Genomic DNA, 21752 nt, shown 5'->3' on the forward strand with positions numbered 1-21752 from the left:
GGAGAACTCTCTAAATGGAGAGGTTTTAAGCATTCTGTAAAATCCCTGTTGACTACAAGCCAGATTCTTACTGCTGTAAACTGACTTAGTTCCAGCAGCTTCAATGAAGCTACACTGATTTACTCCACTTGAGAGTCTTACCCTATTATTTTTATTTATTGAACTTGCCACCTTTTGCTGCTACAACCTAAACAGATACTTCCATCCTCTAGCAGCAGGGCTGCTATCTAAAACAGGTGTTTCTCCAGTAATATATGGCTTAAGAGATTTATAACTGCCCAGAGTATTTCATTGTCCTCTAAAAGTGTTTATAATAATTCTCATTGACCGTCTCAAGCTCCCACTGATCAGCTGTAGAGTTGTTTGCAGCCTGAACCTGGTCAACAAAATATTAATTCACCCTACAAGCATGAGCTGTTCTATCTATTCTTAGGCACTTTCCTCTTGTCCCTGCTGGAAAACGGTTTTTCCTGGTTTAATGTATAGCATCTGTGACAAAATCAAGTCCCAATTTGTTCTGCAAGTTCCAGAACAGGCCTGATATACAGAAAGAAGCCTACTTTCTGGCTCCACAAAAAAATAAACTGCAAGCTGAAAAAATGCATTGCAAAAGAAAAAAAAAAGTAACAGAAATTTCTTTTGTGCACCGATTGTAGCCCTTACGGGAATGTAATTGTCCCACCATGATAGCCTGCTGTTCCTACAGCCCCACACTTGTTTTACCCCGTTCTCTTCTGGGAGGGATTCCAGCTGCTGCTCTGATCTTGGCACAGCTATGATCGGCTGAAGGGTTTGCATTTGTACATTTGGGGCTTAGCGGGAGACAGCTCATAGGGAGGCACAGGACCACATGCTCCAAATACCTGAGAGACGTCAAAGACCTGGATAAAGCTCAGTGTGTTCATAAAAGCAACAGGGAACATAGCCCACAGGTTCACCAAGAAACTGTAGTGGTTTTCCACTCCTCCAGAAATAACTGCCTGTGGAGCCCTTTGATGTCAGAGATCCTGGCAGACTCTGTCTCATAAAGATTCAGGAAAGAAACCAGCAATTACCTGGATGCTAATGAGAGCTGTGCATCCGCACATACATGCTGCAGTGATTACTCTTCAGAGAAGTAAATAGTGGTTAGACTAACACACTGCTCCCTCACTACGTGTGACTGGCGTTAACTTCAAATCTGAGGTCCTCAAAACATTCCCCTTTGACTTAGCAGGTTTGGGATTGAGGGCAACCCCACAGAGAGAGAGCTGTCAGAGGCCAACACCGTAAGAAATCATACTGAATCGTAATATGATTTAGCAATGCGCGGTAGAATTCTATTCAAACAACTGCATGGTCTTACAGAAAGGCTGACATTTTCTACTAAATCTTACAGGGCTAGAGTGAAGCGGGTACATTCAGCACAACCTTCTTCCAGTGGTCCATAAGCAAAGAGGCAGGCAACAGCAAATTTTACCCTTGCTTTACTTCTTCTGGGTGTTTCTAGGTCAGCCCAAATACTCTGATGGTAAGAAATAAGCACGGCAAAAATGTGAAAGCACCCCCCAGAATAATTTAAAAGTCCTTAAAAAGAAATACGTATGTATTTATTTACTGCATTACAACTGCAACATCAAATACAACTATATTTTCATTACAAAAAAGGACACATGCAGTAAAATACTCTGCTTTTATAATCCGATTCAACACAGTTAATTGGTAAAAGTGGAGCGTCACAAAACAGTCACAAGGCTAGGGCTTGGAGTGATGAATTTCCAGTCTCTTTATCCTACTTGCAAACAGCAAAGCCACATCGTATTTTATTTGTCGTCGAGGGATAAACTTTCGGAATAATGTGGCCTGATCACAGAAGGTCCCAGCTGCCCTTAACTCCCAGATGAGTCTTGCAGAATCAGATTTTTTTTTTTACTTGAGAAAGTATTATGCTTCTGACAAGGTTGAGGAATAGACAGTATTTTCCAGGCAGCGAGCAGAAATCCTTCCATGTTACACCACGACCAAGGTACAAACCAAGGGCCTCTGCTTCACAGGTGCGCAGAAGCCAAGGCTGTGAGTGACTTTAACTATTGTTCTGAAGAATGAAATCAGGCCATTTTCTGCAATATTTCACTGCAACTTTGTATTACGTTCCTCTGTGCAGGGGGCTTCAATCGATATAATCTGGCATTTCAGCTTTGGAATAAATCCAGAGGACACAGGAGGAGTCCACAGCGCAGAAGAGAACACAAAATGTTGTCCTGAAATACACAAAATGTAACCTCTTCCCCAGTTAAAAGGCCTCATTCTTCATTACAGAAGGGCCTTATTCTGTCACTGCTATTCATACATCATAGGCTCTTCTTTTTAATATTTCCCGTGAAATTTCATGGAGCACTTGTGAAATAAGGTCCTACACAGTGTGAATACGCTATAGAGTCAGGCCCCAAAATGGCACCATTTCTAGGGTGAATTCTCCTGATTTCAGTCAAGACTTTTTAGGAAGTGTCACGTAACACTGTCCAGCCTTTCGAAACAATGACCTGATTTCTTTCCATACATCTTGTGTGACGTAACACTAAGGATGACTTAGCTCTAACAATTTAAATCAAAAACAAAGTCAGTCTTTTTATGCAGCTGCATTTTCATACAGTTTCATAGAGTCAGTACACAGAAGCTTACATCTTTTTGAGATAATTCTAGCAAACAGGAGGATATATATGAAAACAAAGTTTCAAAACTACATGGAAATCTGTAGAACAAAATATATATATCTATATATCATTTCCCAACACAAGCAATTGGCAGTTTAGAAAAATATGATTGTTACAGTCTTTCAGAATCAATAATTGTAAAAAGAAAGGATTTAAAAAATAAGTTCAGCTTTTCAAAAAGCCACCTTTTTAATAAGAAAATAGAGTGGTCCGCGTTTCCCTGAAAAAGCCAGAAAGGTCAAGGCAAGGTCCAAGCAAGACAAGGAGTCTGACTTGGACTTGATATCAGCTGTGATAACATGCACATGTACAGAGACAGCTGCTTGGCTCCAGTATTGTTTACCTTAGAAACGAGCCTAATTTATCACAAATGTATTTAAAAATCATAAATAACATGACAAAAGTGGAACTGGTCCCTGCAAGGCAAATAATTATATTCATACAAGCAAGAAGTGACATCAATCCAGTTATTTTCTTGTGACAGTTAAAAGGTATTTTGTACCCAACTGTTACATTGACCAGCACATGTATGAGCAAAGATTATTATTACAGACCCTGCTATCAGCTACTATACATAAACAAGAAGAGATGTTCATGCTGTAATTGCCTCTAATGTTTTTGTTCTACTCGAATATTAACATTTACAAGAAGCTGAGGTGGAGACCTGAATGCAAGCCAGGATTTCAACATGCAAAATGCACAGGGTTCACGGGAAGGTTTTTTATCCTCCCTATTAGGGACATTTGGAAGTGGATAGGAGCTCTGAAGAAGCTTAAAACCATTCACAATATGACTTTCTCCTGTGAATGGCTTTAGGTTTCCTCTCTGCCCAGAGGCGGGTGATCTAACATGGGACATACTGGTGAAATTTAGATCCGCATCAATAAACCTCTCATTTGGGAGGATTTGCATTTTAGTTCCAGGTCACTTCTAATAGAAGGTGGCAAAATATACGTCAATATTTGCTCATTTTTAAATCAAAAGCAGAGAACAGTTTGATTGCAGAAACTTCACTCCAGGCTGTTCTTAATAACTTTTTAATACATAAATTAGAACTTATTAATTCTGTTCAATGAGAGAGTAAATCCCTTCATTTTGTTGTAATTTTTGTGAAATATATGGGATATTTACTCACCCTACATGGGAGTCTTAGCATCGTTCTTTAAACTTTCTTCTAGCTTGAAACTAAACAAAAGCACAAAAATGGATGGAAGCAAGATTGATGGAGTGTTGGTGAAGGGATCCAAGATTGTTTATAATCCAGCCTTGTTAATTAAATTGGGCCTGAGACAGCCAGCTGCTCTGAGAAGCGAGGACAGGTCCCCCGTAGAAGCACTGTACATGGGTTATATCGCTAGTAAACAACGATGCAGCTTCTGGGTCTCCTACCACGTTTCAATGTCAATGGAGTGTTACATCTTAAAAAAGGCAATGGCAGAAAAATGCAACACCCACGTTATTGCTTGTGTGATTGCTTCACAGTGGTCCAGTACACCCTTGTAAACAAAAGAGAAGAAGGTCTGTTGCTGCAAGGGAAGCTCTGAGGCAGGGCAGGTGGAGCGTGCCCTCCCCGAATCACCCGATAAACTCAATTAAAAGGAGAAAAAAAATGGACAGAGTGACACTAATCAAAAGGAATACATCCGCTGAGACAAAAACGACAGTCAGGGTCTTGGAGAGCAAGACAAAGATGTGTCTTTCACCTCCCAGTCAAGCACATGTACAAAACGGAGGTTGGTGTTTGACGACAGACACAGTTAGTCCATGCAGCATCCAAAATACCTTCAGGAACAGCCAGTGCTCAAGCAGTGACTCCCAGGTCAAACTCTTACAGGGGCTGATCTGGGAGGTGATGGGAAAATCAGCTTGGGTGCTTTTTGCTGTAGAGACCAAAGCCCTAACTCAAAGCTTATTAAAGCTCATTAAAGCTCGTTAAAACACATACCTCTAAACTCTTCCAGCTTCCCTTTAAGACACGGTTTCTCTTAAAAGCTGCACTTGAAAGTTACATTGAAGTGGAATGTCACCTTTCTTTAAGCAGAACAATAATTACACTCCCCATTACATATATACACATACACATATTTCATGGCAATGGAAAGTACTGTACAGAGGCGTTCATTCATATCTGTAGTGAAACCAAGTCTGTGGTGTTCAATGCTTATTGGACTTGACAAAAGAAATAATCTGATTTTGAAGGCGGGAAAAAATAACAGCTCCTACCCCTGAATTCTAGCTGGAGGCCTCCCAGCAAAGCGTTGGTGAGGGCGGGTGGCACTGCAGCCTGCCTTCAGTTTCCAGCCTCTCCAAATTCACCTTTCCCTTTCAACATACAGCTTTTGACGGAGCAAAAAGGAGCTAAAATAAATGGTTTGCTAGAGGGCTTGATAAATGAGTTGTGAAATCACGTTGTTAAAAGTGACCATTTTCTTTTTCTTTCTCCACCCCCCCCCCGCCCAAAAAGAAGTCCTGGCTTATTAGTGTGTATAACAGCGACATTCAAACGCTCCCAGCAGCTCAAGGGTGCACACCATGGTGCACACAGCCCCGGGGCAGCAGCACACAGCACACGGGAGCGCCTACACGGGCCGTGCGAGGATAATGGAGCTGAGACTGAAACACGGGCCCTCCTCGCCGATTAAAGGGCAATTTTCTGCATGCAGTAATTGGATTACCCATCAAAACCTGCTTAGAGAGAAGAAGAGAAAAGGGTCTGGGCAGGCTATGAGCAATGCTAATGGCAAGGCTTTCATTATTAATAATTGTTAAGCGACACCCTTGCACTCCCATCTGCAGATATGCATATTAAGGGCAGTCCCTGAGCCAACACGGAAGGCAGATGAGCGCAGGACATGGCCAGGAGACTTGGAAGAAATGGCTGGCAAGGACCAGAGTCCCCTCAGGTAGTGATGAAGGCTGTTTTGACATAGGGGGCAGCAGAAACAGGCAGAGCATGTGCAGGAGGAACTGCAACAGGGGAAAAATGTATTGAATTTCAATTTATTGAAACAGGACTAGATTTTTTGCTCTATGTATGGAGGAAGAACTGGCACTGGAAACAGTTAAGAGGAAGGTGACAGAAATGATCAAGGGTGTGGAAGAGTTATAACACGAAAAGAAGCAGAAAAGACTGGGATCATTTACTTTAGGAAGGAGACAAAGCCGAGTCTCCCCTGCTCTGATAAAAGAAGGAAAGACAAAGAATGGTCTGGAGAGGGTAGTGCAGGTCTTTCTCCTTCCTTGGATTCAACACACGGGGCCAAAGAAGGAAAATCAAACATTCAAAGCCAATTCAGGGGAATACCTTTTTCACATACCTCGTAAGAAGCATGTGGAACTCACTGCTGTGAACGGTTCTGAAGCCAGAAAGCCCCTAGCATTCACTAAGGCACTGAACAGGCTCACCCCCAAAATCCAGAAGACTAAAGGCAATGCTTGGCATTTACTTGCAAAGGAGCAGAAAACCTCCTACTTCAGTTCTATAATGAACCTGTAATTCCTAAGGACTGAAGAGAGACCTTCATGACTGTCTCTCTAGCTACAATAGCATTTCCTGCATCTTCTCCTGGAGCATCAGCGCCTACCACCTACCATTAATCTGTCACTGAGGGCTTTGATTTAGCAGTTTCTTCTGTATTTAATGGAAAGAAAAAACTCCCAAGGCTCAGCTCTCAGCGAGAGTGAATCACCCTGAGGGGAGCCTCCTTCCACAGTCAGGGATGTGAAACGGCACATTGCTGATGGCCACTGTCAAAACTATGTCCAGCAGAGCAGGACGGCCAACCCTTGCTGCTGTGCCATCGGTCCTGGGTTGCTCTCATTCTGCCAAACCTCCATGTTCGTCTCTTGCATCGAGACATCAGACTGCCTTTTGAAGAGATAACGCCTCCTGCTGCTTCCACTGGGATGCTGTACCTTCACCTGTGCAGTTTCATCTTGCCTACGGTTTCCTAGGAGGAGGGTGGATAGATCACAGCTATCAAGGAGCTAAAATGTGGCACTTAGGTAACAGAGGTGTCATTTAGGCTACTGCTTGAATTGGTATATTCCTGATAGATACTCTTTTTCTTTCCACATCTACTAATAACTCTCTGGTAGACACATATTCATATTTTAAATTGGATAGACAAGGGATAATAAAAAAAATCAACTGTATGGCAGATTACTCCATCCTGCTTTATATTTTTTTTGGAAAATGCAACACTCAAGAATTTATTTATTTAATTTTTATCATTGATCAAGTGCAAAATGAACCCACAATTCTTAAACCTATGTGTGCAAGCCAAAAAGCCTTGTGCCTAAAACTTTCCACACAGTTACCCAACACCTACGACTAAGCTGTTTATAATCTAGTTTTACCAATAGATAATTATGTTTAAACATGGCAAAAATAATAAGATTGGTTTCTGAATGAATCATGAATGCCTGTGCCAACAATATTATCTTTAGTATTTTAATAAACTGGTTTCTGAGAGTTGCCAACCGCTGACAGATAGATTAATGCAATAAACTTGTAATGGCTCAGAGCACGTCAATGATCTGAGAACGACTAAGAATATCCTCGACAGCCCCCAGCGACTCTGGAAGAAGCTGATATAGTTCCTTGGGTTAAGGGTCTGTTTTCAGCTGTAGACTAGCAACTGATACCATCCAACGGATAGTAAAGTCTCCAAAAGCAGTTCTTACAGCCAGCTGGGCACATAACCTATGATCTGAAAGACACCTCTGATGCCTGGCAAAGATATGTTTATTGGGGTATTTATACCAGCATTTCTTGAAAGGAAAAACTATTTCTCCAGTTTACTAGGGTGGATAATTTAATTTCAGTCTGCAATCTTCAGTTATTCTAAAATGTTTTGTTTGCTCTGGGAATCTCTGCCATATAGGGGTTTTATTTTTTCTGGAGAAAAGACGACAATGTACTCTCTTGTCAACACAAGTTAAAATAATTCCTGTACATGAACTCAGTCTTCAAATGTCTTTAGTGCTAATGAGATGTGTATGCACACATTCAAAGTAAAACATGTCCTGTTTAATACTGAAGAAGAGATCAGATGGAGCAAAATCCTGAGGTCCCAGAGCAACTGAAGAGAAAATACGATTTCATCTGACGTGCAGAGATTACCATCTACCTGTCTAGTGATGGCCATTTTTTGGAGACCTTTCTTCTCTCCCAGGTCTTCAGCTGTCCCAATGAAAAGGATTAAGGAGTAGTGGAAAGCCATTCTAAAAGCTCTCCAAATTATTCAGTGATCATTAGGTGGTTTTATTAGTTAGGCTAGTAGCTTTCTTTTCAGCCGCAAATGTTTCAGTTTAGTAAATATCTCACTCAGGGCAAATAAGCTAGTACTTGGTAGAAATCATGATTGCCCTGGAGATTCTGTACTAACAGGGGAATACAATGTTTTAAATGTGTGTGCATAGAACTGAACACGTTTCTCATACGGAGACTTCTGGAGAGGGCATATGTAAATAATATGCAATACAATCTAAATTGCTAGCTTAAATCAGAGAAAGGGCTATTAATAGACGCGTGGCACGATAGCAATTTTCTACCTCACTGTATTGCAGTCATGGAAAATTCTGTTAAAAGCATCTGGCTACAGAATCAATTACAATTTATAAATTAGGCTTGCTTTCACTCCAAAGGTTGGGTTTGAAGTGTGCCTTTGGGCTGTGCAGAATTCTTACTTTAATGCATGGGCACCGGAGTGCAGGATTTTGCCTTCAACACTGAAGGGTCATTAATGTGGTCACCCAAATACTGGTCCAACAGTGCAGGCAAAAGAGCTTGGAGAGACACGTGAGAGCTCTGCTCTGTGAACAGGCTGGGTATCTGCATGCAGTATAGGCTACGTGGCCTGAGCCAGATGCACAAATAATTGACAAGCTCAAACATGTTCAATTTATTTTAGGTTTTAGCACCCTTTGACAGTGGTTGGATCTGGATTAGAGTCAAGTAGTGCAAAGTCCTCAGTTGTGGACGCTTATCTGTTTGGTGCATCCTAGGTTTTTATAGCTGAGCTCTAAACACAGCTTGGTTACATTTGGATCTGAGAGATGTACGTGCTAGGGATTTTATAGGCACAAAAGCGAGGTGGTAACCCCCAAATCATGTGTGAGCAAAGATTCAGGCATGAAGAATAGTGCTCAAGATTTTAAGGACTGATTTGGAAATGGTATGATTTAGCTTGTGTTTTGGGGAATCTGAGCTTTGTTCAGTTTCCTGGAAGTTGACCGAGCCAGTTGGTTTTCATTATTCCAATTACTGACTTGATTAATATATACACACACTTCCAGGAATCAGTATCACAAACTTTTCAGAAAAAAACCCAAGAGAATAAAAAAAAAAGTAAATTTTGGATTTACATTTCAAGACTACTTTTGTGATTTTAGCAGGGCCTGTTGCGACAGGACAAGAGGTAACGGTTTTAAACTAAACGAGGGAAGATTTAGACTACATAGAAGGAAGAACCTTTTTACACTGAGGGTGGTGAAACACTGGCCCAGGTTGCCCAGAGAGGTGGGAGATGCCCCATCCCTGGAAACATTCCAGGTCAGACGGGACGGGGCTCTGAGCAACCTGATCTAGTTGAAGATGTCCCTGCTCATGGCAGGGGGGATGACCTTTAAAGGTTCCTTCCAACCCAAACTATTCTATGATTATATGCTTATTTTTTTTATTCTTTCTTTCTTAGAAAAATCTCACACCTGCGTTGGACAGGTGAGATCAATGACATTATGGAAGAGTTAAATTGCTTTAAGCGAGATCAACATCAAAGTCCTGTGCTTTGGATAGTTTCCATTGCAAAGAAGTAGAAAGATTCATCACTTGTGTGAGATATTTAGATTCCTTAAGTTAATGAGAATGGATTTGCTGAGATTTAAAGCAAAAAATTCCAAGATTACAGACAGGGGACCTACAGAATAAATTGAATGCAAACCCAGCAGCAAAAATGTGTTTCTAATTTTTTTTTTTTTTAAACCTGCCACAACACTGAAACATCAAGGTGACGATGCAGTTGTTCTGTTACGGTCCTCCGTGTAGAATTTTTTTTCCCCCAGTTGCATACTCCTGTGTTGTCAAATGCCTCTGTGAACACATAAAAATCATCCAGAGCAGAAAGGCTGGGCAAAAAGAAATCTGATGTGAGACTTTGTGCTTTCATAGAAAAAAAAGTGCCTATCTCCCTACTGATTTTCACTTGTGGCTATACTATTCCTCATTATTTTTACTTTCTCACTGGCATTTTACTTTCATCACCTGAAACAGCTCAGCAAAACCCAGAGAAGTGCAATGTAGCTACGCCACAGAAAAGTGTGTGCACGAGTACACACATCCACAGCCACATACAGTGGGTTTTGTTACTGCCCCTCTTCCCCTACACTTCTTTTCTACTGGCACATTTAATTTGAAATGGAGACGTGTGTGATGATTAGCTCCTTGCTGCGCAGCCACAGGGGCTTCTTCCCTCAGGGCTGGCAGCAATTTTTAGAGGAACATTGTGGGAACGTGCATGGCTCTTGCACAGCTCATCAGAGGAGAGAAGGAGGTATGTCCTCTGCTGAAAGAACTGTTGCAAAGGAGGAATTAATTTGCCCCATTCTCTACTGAATTATAGCTCCTCTCCATCTGGCTCCTTCATGAAAGAACTCACAGGCCTTCCTTCGCTTCCCGTTTAGATGTGAATGCCTTATCGCTCAGCATACATCCTCGCTCCTCACCTTTCTGCTTTCAGCCCCACTCTGCCTGCTCTCTAGAGCTCCTCTGCTACCTCCCGACAGTCAGGTTTTCATCCACATCAGTACAGCTCCTCCTCATGCTCCCCTTTCAGTCTACCTGAAAACATTCACCATCCCCGTTCTTTCTCCTTTAATGTCCACTCTCCTTTTCAATTTCAGCAGAAGTTTGGCATTTTTATCCAATTCTAGCAAACCCAGTGTAGTCGGAAGTATTATTATGAAGACAGCGACAGAGTCCTGGCGGTGGAAGACCCTCCTCAGAACACTGGTAGAGTCCCTGTTACTTGCCTCATTTACACCTCACTGAAGAAAAGCCGTTTAATGTACAATAGTACCAATACTGCAGCAGGAAGAGGGAACCAAAAAGATTCAGAGATTTTTCCTCCATAGAGCCTGTATTCTTGTCCTCTGCATTCATTGTGACTCCTTTTCTTAGGGTCTATAAATTGTCGGATGCCCCTGTTTATCTTTGGCCAGTTCTCTTTCACATCTGCCTGTTCTCCCTCATTCTGTGCCTATAATGAGCTCCTTGCTGCTACGCCTTTCCCTGTTCCACACAAGTTTGCTTCTTTAGCAAAACTTTCATGGTTTTGTTAAAGAAGTATGACTTCCTCCTTCAGTCTCTCAGCTACTACATTATTTACTGACATAACAGATTTAATATTATTTTGGAACTTATTTGGAAAACAACACTGAATACACCATTCTGATACCCAGAAGACAAGTTCCTCCTGCAACATAGCTAGGATGGGAAAAATAACTGTTTCTTCTGTTAGTTTTTTTTTTCATGATTACTATTGTGGCTAAAAACGTGAGACAATAAGGGCTATCTCTCAGAATCGGCACAAAATTTTAGAAATTACCTTTTCTCTCAGGAGTCAATTAGGTAAAACACCACTAAGAATGGTTTCATCACAGTAAAGTGAGAATTGCTTTTACATTAAAAGGCAGTGTTAAAATGTACATTCAGAAATTGGATAAATCAGGCATAAGGTTAGGTAAATAAATGACAAGTTGTCATCATCTTAGAGTTTAGACTATATAGAAATCTATGCTTGACTGTCTTTGATACAATCAGTTTACATCAGTTTAACAAACCATTAATATAAAAACACCCTAGGAAGGAATCTTGTTTACAGGGTTGTATTACTAAAATACTTCCAGACTGTATCACGCTGTTCAGGCTTTATGATCCATTACCAAATGCCTCTTTATAAAGTAAAAAAACCCAACAAACAAACCACAAAACCCCACAAACAAAAAAAACCTCACTGCTTTTCATAGACAAGATTACTGATACAAGGTTTTGTTCGGTGCTCACAAATTTGTTGACCTGATTTTAAAATTTCTCCTGCTACAGAGATGCTAAAAATGATATGTTCATTTTTTCCCCAGCTTTCTTTCTACTGTATTCTGCCTCTCCTGATTCAGGTGGGATGGAGAACACAGTAATTGGAGAAGAAATCTGGTAAAAAATGAGAACAAGAAGAGGCCCACCCCCACTCCTATTGAAGTCAGTAGAAAAATTTCCATTACCTTCTGCAATCCCTGCATCCAGATACTGAAAAAACAGCTCAAGATTTCAAATAGAATAGTCCCAATTTTCCTTGGGCTGAATGTCAACCACGTGATTCTACTGTGCCTGCTCTCCAGTTTGCCCTCTGGTGCGTGCCCACATCTTCTCATACGTGCTCTGACTTCAGTTGTAATCGACAACAATCTGATTTTAAAAATCACCCAAAAAACCTCACAACAAAACCATCATTCAGTATTCCTGGCTGAAAGATGGTAGAAACAGAAACATTGCAGGATTACCCTTAAACAGTGGATGGTGAATGACCACAGATATGCATTTTTTTTTATATATATATATATATATGTACATACATACACATACACAATCTCTATATACACATTATAAATATAATAATAAAATATTGTAAAAATATTAATTTTGCTCAAATACCTGATTAACGTGGACTAATCATATGTTGCATTTACGTGACCTATCTGGTTGGTATGATGGCCTTGTTAGAAGCCCTAAAATCTACGATACTTGCAATTGTTAAAAACAGAGTCTGTATTTCTGACAGTCACCTCGTGCCACGCCAAGAAGTTAGGTTGGAGGTGGGCCCTCATATCTCAGCATCAGGTTGAAGGACCGAGCAAAGTTGTTGGCCCGCATGCAGCTGTAGGGCAGGGGCAGGAGGAAGGCCAGGAGGAGGAGGAGCAAGAGGAGCAGCTGGAATGGTAGTGCTGCCCAGCACACTCGACGCAGGAACGAGCACACACCTCCAGAGCGCTTCTGAAAGACACAAACCAAAGAGCAACTCAGAAAAATAAGAGACCCGGGGAGGTGCATTTCAAATACATCAAAAGGCCAGGTAGAGGGGCAGAACAACCCATGTTGTCCTTGCCCTGGGATCCAGCCTGGGTGCTTGGTACGCTGCAGCTGACTTGAAGCTGGTGCTTAAACAATTTCTTTTAGGAGAATATTTCACTCTCCTCAAGAATTCATTGCTGCAAACTGTTGTCTTCTAGAAGGAAAACACTGCTGATTTTCCAGCAAAAGAAAACAATTGTCCCCAAGTCCATTTTGCAGTTATAAAGTGGTGGTTGCAAATGCTCACGCCAAAGCTGCCGACTGGTCGCCTCACCGTCAGCATACGGCACAGAAGCACCAGTAACTCTCCTGTCAGTAAAATGAGAGAGCCGATGCCTGGAAGAGAGGAGCCAGCCTTCTGCTCTCTGTCAGCAGAAAGGAGCTCAGCTTGCAGTTCATCCACCTCACAGCCATCTCCCCAGCTGCAATGGGCTCTTTGGACCCTGACTTTGAGGTCCATGGGGCTGCAAGCCAGAAAAAAGGCCTTGCAGTGCAGCTCGCTTCAATACCTCTTTACCACGCCCATCTTAAACTTATGTGATGGAAGAGAATGAGAGAAAGCACAACACTGACAGTAAAGAGGACATTAAAGTCACATGTATTGCTGAGCAGCCACAGAAGCAACACGCAAAAAAGTCACATTGTGCTTTTCTTTATGCTTGTGCAAATCTAAAGTAGCACAGCTAACCTTATGAATTTAATATGGATTAATACAAACAGGACAGAACATATCTGGGGCTACAGAATTCAGGAAAGATTAATTAAGAAGTGAGATTTCCACTGTCAGGATTTCGGGATATCTCCTGCCAATGAGCTGAACTATGTGTGGTTCACAAAAAAAGGCCAAGTCAACTATCTGTAAGGGAGTCCTGAAAAAGAGGACTCAATAATCCATTAATTTCATCAAACGTGGATTTATACTCAGAACATTGAAGTAACGCTTAATGCTGCTACAGTGTTAGGTGCCAACTTACATCACAAAAATCAACGCAGAACATCCACTGAAGTGGGACTCATATTTTCCACAAGCAGAAGTTAATTTGTGATGTTCAAGCCACGGGCGATGTTAGTGCTGCAGCAAAATTAGGGCTTCTGGGCTCTGCTAGACGCCTGACTTAACAGACAATGCCTTTGTCCCACTACGGCACCACCATTAATAGTCCATGGGAAACATCAGCAGAGAAAATACAGAGCAGAATGATGGTGGAGAAAAGTAATTACCTTTTCTATTTTTTAAGGGTCTCTCTCTTCTACCGCTTTCTAAATTTCTGTCTCTTGCAGCTCTATGTAAATGCTTACAGAATTAATTATGAAGGCAAATATACAGCTGCAGTTACAGATCATGAGACAGTTGTGTTGTGAAATCCTCCTTCTGTTGTAGTTGGTTTGCTTCCATCAAGCCAAATGGCTGATGAGATTTAATTATTGTTTCAGGCAGATGTAGAGGCAGCAGAGCAACAGCTGCTTGCTCCTACCATTTCTGGCCCACAGTATCAGAGTTGTAACTTGCTTGCTAAGGCCAGTGAAAACTCAGGTCCCGGGACACTGGAACTGTCAGTAGTTAGTGGGCAACAAATTAATGTCAGTTTGTAAGTGGATCTCTGACTTTAAGCACCTTCCCTGGGTAAAGCTAGCATTTACCTTCCACATCAAAGCTTCACCAACCTGGCTGCATCACAGGACTCATCTGCACATGCTGTGACCTGTTCTCAAACACGAGCCAAAGTACCAGGGGTAAGTAGCTGTACTAACAGGACTTTCCCTTCCTTAGCCCTGGAGCCCAGACCTGAAGTCCTTCATCTCCCCTGGATTTCATCAGCCCATGGGCTGAACAAAACCTGCAGGGCTTCTGTGTTTATAGTAAATGCTAAAACTGCTACGTGTAAGGTCAGCGGCCACAACTCTTGGTCAGAGCCTTCTAGGCTTGGTTCTGCAATGCCATGAAACAGCCACTCCTTGGCCTAATCAGTAGTGGCACTGACAGCTGCTCTCTTCACTGACCATTTCTCATTCTTAATTCTCCATTGCATCCATAATATGCAGCAATATGACAAATACGTTTATTATAGTGTCCCATCTATAAGGACAAAAGCCTTTTCCAGATTCCAGAAGTCATGGACAAGTTTGTCTGTATGTATTAACAGGTGTAGTTCTGTTGGTGGAAGATGAGATTAGAGATACCTCTACCTTGGGACAATTCAAACCACGTTCTTCTACCACTAAGACATAATAAGACTTAATGCTGATGTTATTAAAGGGGAGGATCCTGTGACTGACTGTTAAATAGTTCGTGATAGCTGTAAGTCTCAAAAATGTTCTGACAAACTCCAACTGGGAATTGTAAGTCCACCTCTCTCTGACACAGTTGTGAGAACGCCTGCCAGTCTTCCTAGCAGCACCTAAAACTTTTGCTTTACAGTTGTTGATCCTTTAGTGCTGGTTTTGAAAGCTGCTTCAATCTGAAACTATTCTTTCATTGCCAGACCAGCTGCCACACCTGTCTTCCCAGTTGCGTCCTTCTGCCTATGAACTGGTGGTAAATGGTGTGCTTTTCCAGTTGTGCTTCACCTCTATTCCTGCCACAGCCCTGCTAATCAGTCACTTGTGTTTTTCCAACACCAGTTCTTTTACTGATCCAGTATTTGATTCAGAGCAGGTCGCTGATTCTACCCTGATCTCTAAAGCAAAGGCTATTAATGCAACGCTAAGAAATGGGATGAGATTGAAATGTTATTTATTAAGTGTCTTGTTTGTAGATCTACTGGAAGGAGCTGTAAAATAGTATTGCTTCTCAAAGCTCTTCCTTCAGAAAGAATTAGTGTGAAATGGCTTTATTAACAAGCTATCATTTGCTCTCTTTGGAGCCTTCTGCAGGGTAAGATACTCAGGCTAACCACAGCAGATCCTAGCTTTAGAAAAATGTGCGGAAGGACCTTTGCCTGGGGGCAAAACTTCAGAGAAGGCAAAATATTTTGTCTTTATCTGCTGCTTCTCTCCCACCTGCTTGCTGGGTTTATAGGCATTTGTGTTTGATGAACTTTTGCCTTTGCGGCCCAGCTTCTCTGTTTTGTTTGATCACACAGGAAGGTCAGAATCTTGTATTTCTGACTCCATTTGTTGCCATGGGGATGACTCTGGTATCACAAACATGGTATTATGATGTCTCTGCAGGACTGAAGATGAGGCACACAGGAGCTGTGAGGGTTTGGTGTTTTCAGCAAATTTGCAATGAAAAGCCCTTAATATATGAGGGCCCCAACCCGCACACACTGAAATCCATGGGAGATTTACCATTAACTTCAGTGTCTGCAGCAGGATTATGCACAGAGACAACTAAATAAAGTCAGGACTGGGAACTACTTATTCATGGAGTTCAGCAGATACCCTTACAAATGGACACATTACTCATATGCCCAGGTTCTGGTGTTCTTGCACACATGAAACCTACAGCAGTTCTGTTGCTTTGTGCTTGCTGGAACAATTGGTGATGGGACACTTATTTTTTTTGGTGATAGTACTACTAGAGGTGTTAGAAGTTAAAGGATGGAAACTTTGAAGGGGACACAGTAACTTTTAATAGGAGAGATGACACAGTTGGAAAAAGCAGGGAAGGTTTCAGGCACTGACTCTCTCTCTGAGCGTGAAAAAAGCAACACTTCAATTTAGGTCTCTGCTGTGGCAGAGAGATGCTTTCAGGCTGGGGAGGACCTGATGCTATGGCACCAACAGGGAATTCAGGAGGCCAAGGTTCAAACCTCTGCTCTGCAAGAGTGATCAGGACTGTATGAGTCTACTTGGAGTCAGGACCACGCTCCCAACCTTTTAGCACATCATTCTGGGTTAGAAAAGGACAGTCTGACGCAGTTCCACCATTGCAAAAGACAGTTTGAACATTTCATTTCCATGTGAGATCAGAAGGTGGGAACTACAACCCCTGCTACACAGTGGAATTCCCCCATCGCTCCAGCTACTGGCATCAGTACAGCTACTACCCGGCACCCACAGTGCCTGCAGTGCGTGTGTCAGATCTAGGCTCCACAAAATATTCTGAAATCAAATCTTCCTCTGAGGAAAACTGGCAAAGCTCCAGTGAAGTCAACAGAACTTTAATTTCCACCATCTTAGAATAACAGCTGGAATACCTGGGTATCGAGCCAAAGTGTCAGAGACATTTTTGAAACACACATGGAAAAGGAATAGGTTGACATTTAAAAAGAAAATATACTTTCAAAGTTCACCATCAAGGATAAATGTCCTACCTCTTTTCCCTCAAAATTCCAGGACAAGCAAGGACTGTCAAGGGGTAGACGGCTGTGTTTTGTGTAATGCTAAATGCATGCTTGTTACCAAATGAACTGCACTGGCTGTGAACATTCACATTTGTACTTGATTCATGTTGGGGCATTTGAATGACAAGCATCGGTTTAGATCTAGGGAGTCCTCAGCACTTAAATCTGTTTGCAGTTAATAACTCCTTACCAAATGCACCGTGAAAAATCACTTGGATGGGAAACAGCAGAAAAGCACTTTAGAACTTGCTACATAATATTCCTGTGTAAGTTGCTGAAGTGTTTTACTAAAAATCAGTGCACTCCCTGGTTTGCTATTGACCACATTCCAGGATATATGAAAACACACAGTTAATCTAGCTATTTGAAGGAGCAGAGGAATATAGCATCTTATACTGTGCTCATTAGTGGGTTTTTGCTGCTGCTTGTATGTCACCAGCGTGCCTGACAAAAATCATACCTGCACCACTGCACTGTGAGCCAGCAGAGAAAAAAGATTTAGTCTGTATTCATTCCTCTTACCTTAGAGCATTTCACCAAGGGACTATCCTGGGAAATGCACTGCTGTCTGAAAACTCCAGCTCTCCCCATGGATAAAGGGACCAATGCCCTGGCGTCCTACAGACACTGTACAGACAAAGACGCCAACAGCCATGTCACAGAATGTCGCTTCATGCCAGTGCTGTTCCCAGCCCAAGTGTCCTATATTCTGCAGCAACCTGGGCAGATGCAAAGGTACTAAGGCAAGCATAAATAATTTCTCCTTAACATTCTCAGCCTCCAACTGCTTTTAGCTCAGGCCATTTCCCGAGCCTGATGTAGCTTCTCCATCTAGTTAACACTCAGTGAATCCTTCTTCCAGATACTTGCCCAGTTTCCCCTTGAGCCTATACAAACTATACAAAGTCCTCAATATCCTTTAGCAAGGAGTTCCACAGGTCAACCAACTGGCATGAAGAGCAGCTCCCTTGTGTTAGCTTTGAACCTGGCTCCTAGTTCTTTCTTGTGGAAGAGATGGAAAGTCAACCCCCATCTACACTCTCTGCACCACGCATGATTTTGTAAACCCCTGAGTTAAACGCTTAGACAGGATGAATCCAGGGCTATCTCCACAGTGGGAATATCACAACGTAACGGGCTTAAGCTATAGCAACAGGGCCAGAGGAAGTACATCTTAACAGAAAGAACAGATAAGCCTCGGAAAGGATCACCTACATAGGTATCAATTCTACCACTTCGTTATTCCTCTGAGAATAAACAGAGCTGCCAGGCAACAGCAGCTCACCATACGTCCCTTTCATTCTGAACAGGAGCATGCCATCTTCAAGCACCATCACTTTTTTTTGGTAAAGCAGTTGCCTTATCAGTGATATTTTGTCTCTGAGAGGCCCTGGTTTCTGACACTTGAGATCCCACCAGGGACTAATTCGGTTGCCACTCACAGAGGCAGGTTATTGCCAACAAGAGGAGATCAGTTCCGAGGGGAGCACAGGCTGCTCTCTCAAACCAAAGCAAATTGGGTTTTTACCTCAATGTGAGATAGTTTGGAGCTGGGCTCCTCATCACTTCTCAACTTGGAGCCGTAAGAATCCCTCTCTAAGATGAGCAACATATTGTAAATCCCAGGTGGTCTTTTCAAGAGGGAAATAATTTGTGGGAGTTGGATACTACTGTCGCCATAGAACTGAGTGTCCAACATGCTCTTAGGCAAAGCTGTGGCTCATTCCCATACACCACAGCAGGAACTAAGAGCTGGATACTGTCAATCAGAGGTTATGTGGCCTCTGCAAAAGGACAGTGAGCCACTGGGTTCAGAACTGTACTTTCCTAAACGCAAACATTGCCCAGGTTAGGGAACCGGCAGTGAGGAGTTAGTAAGGGTGGCTGGGACCCCTTTGAGTCCCGGGCTTATCATTCTCCATCTCATAAAGAGCTACTAGAATGAATGTGCTGAAGGGCGGTTAACTAAGGTCACACAAGCAATTTTAGTTCTGACATTTTCTATCTTCAGATTGCTTGACTTTCCAACCTAACAGTCTTTTCAATTCTGAAGAGCGTAACTGTATGTACATAAATAAGTAAGTATACAGGCAAATTACAGGCTTTGTTTTCTCCCTTAGGGGAGATTCTGTGGACTACCTCAACACAGCTGGATGATAAGTTAGAATCCTTGATGAAGGTTTCATTTAAGAGAAACAGAAAGCAAGGAAAAGCCAGCAGTTTGCATCTGAGGTTTCAGAAGTCACATATAGCAGATATTTCAGAATTTCTGCTGCAAAGTCATTTAGTTCTAAGTACTGTGCCATATGCTACTGTGACACAAACAGATTTATAAAGGTTAGCTTCTGTGTGCATATACAACATGACAAGCTTTTAGGGAAAGCATGACACAGGACAAGGGCTACAGCCTGATCTGTTAAAGTAGCACTGATTTCTGTAATTCTCCAGGCCTAAGCAAGCAGAAAAAGTCCGTGGTTTGGTCCCATCTTCATCACAGCTGTGGAAACTACTTTTATCTGGAAAGTGTTTGATATGTGATAGAAGTTAGGAAGCCGTGTGGAAGATTAGAAAAGTGGTAGGTAGGATGGGTTGTTAAAAATACCTTAGTTCCACGTTATAAGAATACGGAAGGTCAAACTTCCGGTGAGGTAATTTTGAAGAACATTTTCATATCCAACAGCAGGCAGTGAGTTAGACTTAGTTTCTTAAGTATCACAAGTGAGGTATTTGCCAAAGGTTCAGAACAGGGTAAGAGGTTTTTAAACCAGTTGTACTGGTTTTTGGCTAGGATAGTGTTAGCTTTCTTTAAGAGTAGCTTGTACAGGGCTATGTTTTGGATTTGTGATGAAAACAATGTTGAACACACACCCCTGTTTTAGTTATCGCTGAGCTGTGCGTACACGGCGTCAAAGCCTTCTCTGCTCCACACACCGTCCCACCAGTGAGTAGGATGGGGGGGGGACACGACAAGTTGGGAGTGGACACAGCTGGGACAGCTGACCCCAACTGACCAAAGGGGTATTTCCTACCATACGACAACATGCTCAGCAATAAAAATTTAGCACAGGAATACTCCACTAGTTTTAAATACACTTTCAAGCAATACAGTTTATTCCAATAAATATATTTTGTACTTAAGAGCAATGCTGTACTACTTTTAGGAGAGTTATCGGCAGCTAGTAGCTGGATGACATTTCAGTCAGTGTATCTGAAATTTAGTAGGAGATATCAGTGTTCTACATTTTTTCAGGAAGACAGAGAAGTAGAACTACTTCGCTCAATTTCCAACTCCCACTCAGCCTTGCGATTTGAAATAAACTAATTAAATTGAGCATAGAAAGAATAAAAGCTGAAATAAAGACAACATGTTCTGGAACTGGTAGAAGACGCTACTGATATCAAAAGATGGCTTATCATGTCAACAAAGTATGTTTCCAGCTGCTTTGCCAGTGACTTCTCTCAAGCCAAGATTAAACTTTTCTTAAATTTCAGCAGTCACTATGCGTAATTTGAATATTATCTGCATTTTTATTTAAATAATTTTAAAATGTGACGGCTTACTTTTAAAAAACTAATATGTATACAATTTGAGGTATTGGTTACAAGAATTTTTTCTACCATGCTTTTTACAGTAGAAACATTTTTCAAGTATATAATGGAAATTGGTTTCATTCTGCTATTGGTCAACAAATCTCTCTCTCGTTACCTTTCAGTTAGGAGGTAAAATTATATCTGCTGAGAAAATCATTCTAAGGTATCTGCTTGCTGAAAATCTGCTAATACTTCACAAGATGGTAGGCTACTAAAGGACACATCTTTTCAACAAGGCAAGCAGGGACCACCAAGCACATACCTAGCTAATACCACGTTAACATTAACAGAAAGTAAGAACCAGTTGTCTTGGGAAGCAAGAGGTCATCTCCATCTTGCACCAGCACTGCTGTAGAGGGAGAGCATCAGCAAGGCACAGAAGTGGCAGAACCAGATGAAACATAAACAAAGAGTCCCTGTTGTCTAGCATTTGGGAAAGCTGTAATATAGACTGGTGAATAACACGAAACCTACAGAAATAAGAGCAGACTGGCAGGCAGTCTCACTGGTGCAGTAACGTGAAGGGATGTCCCTGGGTCTGCTGCAGAAAGAAGGGGATGATGCTGTCTGGCACAGTATACTTAACAGGGGGTCAGAGTTAGGAAGAGGCAATCAGGATTTTTCAGCTGCCTTTTTTTTTTTTTTTTTTCCCCCCCCCAAGTCTCCTTTCTGACCAAATATCACTGCTGAGGGAAAATAAGTTTATCTGCTAATTTTTAATGGTAAGATGCCCATCTTCTGTGTTTGGTCCATGGTATAATTCCTAAAGCAGACAGGCACAGTGATGAAAAAAATATGGAGAGATATTACCTCTATCTATAAAAGAGATATGGAAAACTGAGGGAAAGATACCTTTTAATGAGTCTTTTCCGTTTTACTAAGAATGTAATTGTACAGAAGATTTCAAGTGGCTAACACCCAGCAGGACTTCAGGAAAATAAACGGGCCACATACTTTCAGAGGGGCACCACTAACACAGGCATGAACACACGATGCTGTGCATTTCTGTAACGTGACTTCCTGCCATGAAGAACTCCTGTCATATCTGCACTT

General features: G+C 41.8%; 1 protein-coding gene across 4 annotated transcripts in view; it reads right to left on the minus strand.

Moving 5' to 3' along the window:
• Window positions 1–1567: 1567 nt before the first annotated feature.
• The window catches only part of SYNE3 (spectrin repeat containing nuclear envelope family member 3), a 69052-nt gene continuing 48867 nt past the window's right edge, over window positions 1568–21752 (minus strand). For all 4 annotated transcript variants that reach the window (XM_054201117.1, XM_054201114.1, XM_054201116.1 and 1 more), the window contains one exon: window positions 1568–12741. In XM_054201117.1, the coding sequence (XP_054057092.1) occupies window positions 12553–12741 (189 nt within the window). In that variant the 3' untranslated portion in view covers window positions 1568–12552. The remainder of the gene's footprint in view (window positions 12742–21752) is intronic.

This window comes from Rissa tridactyla, chromosome 4 (assembly GCF_028500815.1).
Source record: "Rissa tridactyla isolate bRisTri1 chromosome 4, bRisTri1.patW.cur.20221130, whole genome shotgun sequence".
Lineage (NCBI taxonomy): Eukaryota > Metazoa > Chordata > Aves > Charadriiformes > Laridae > Rissa > Rissa tridactyla.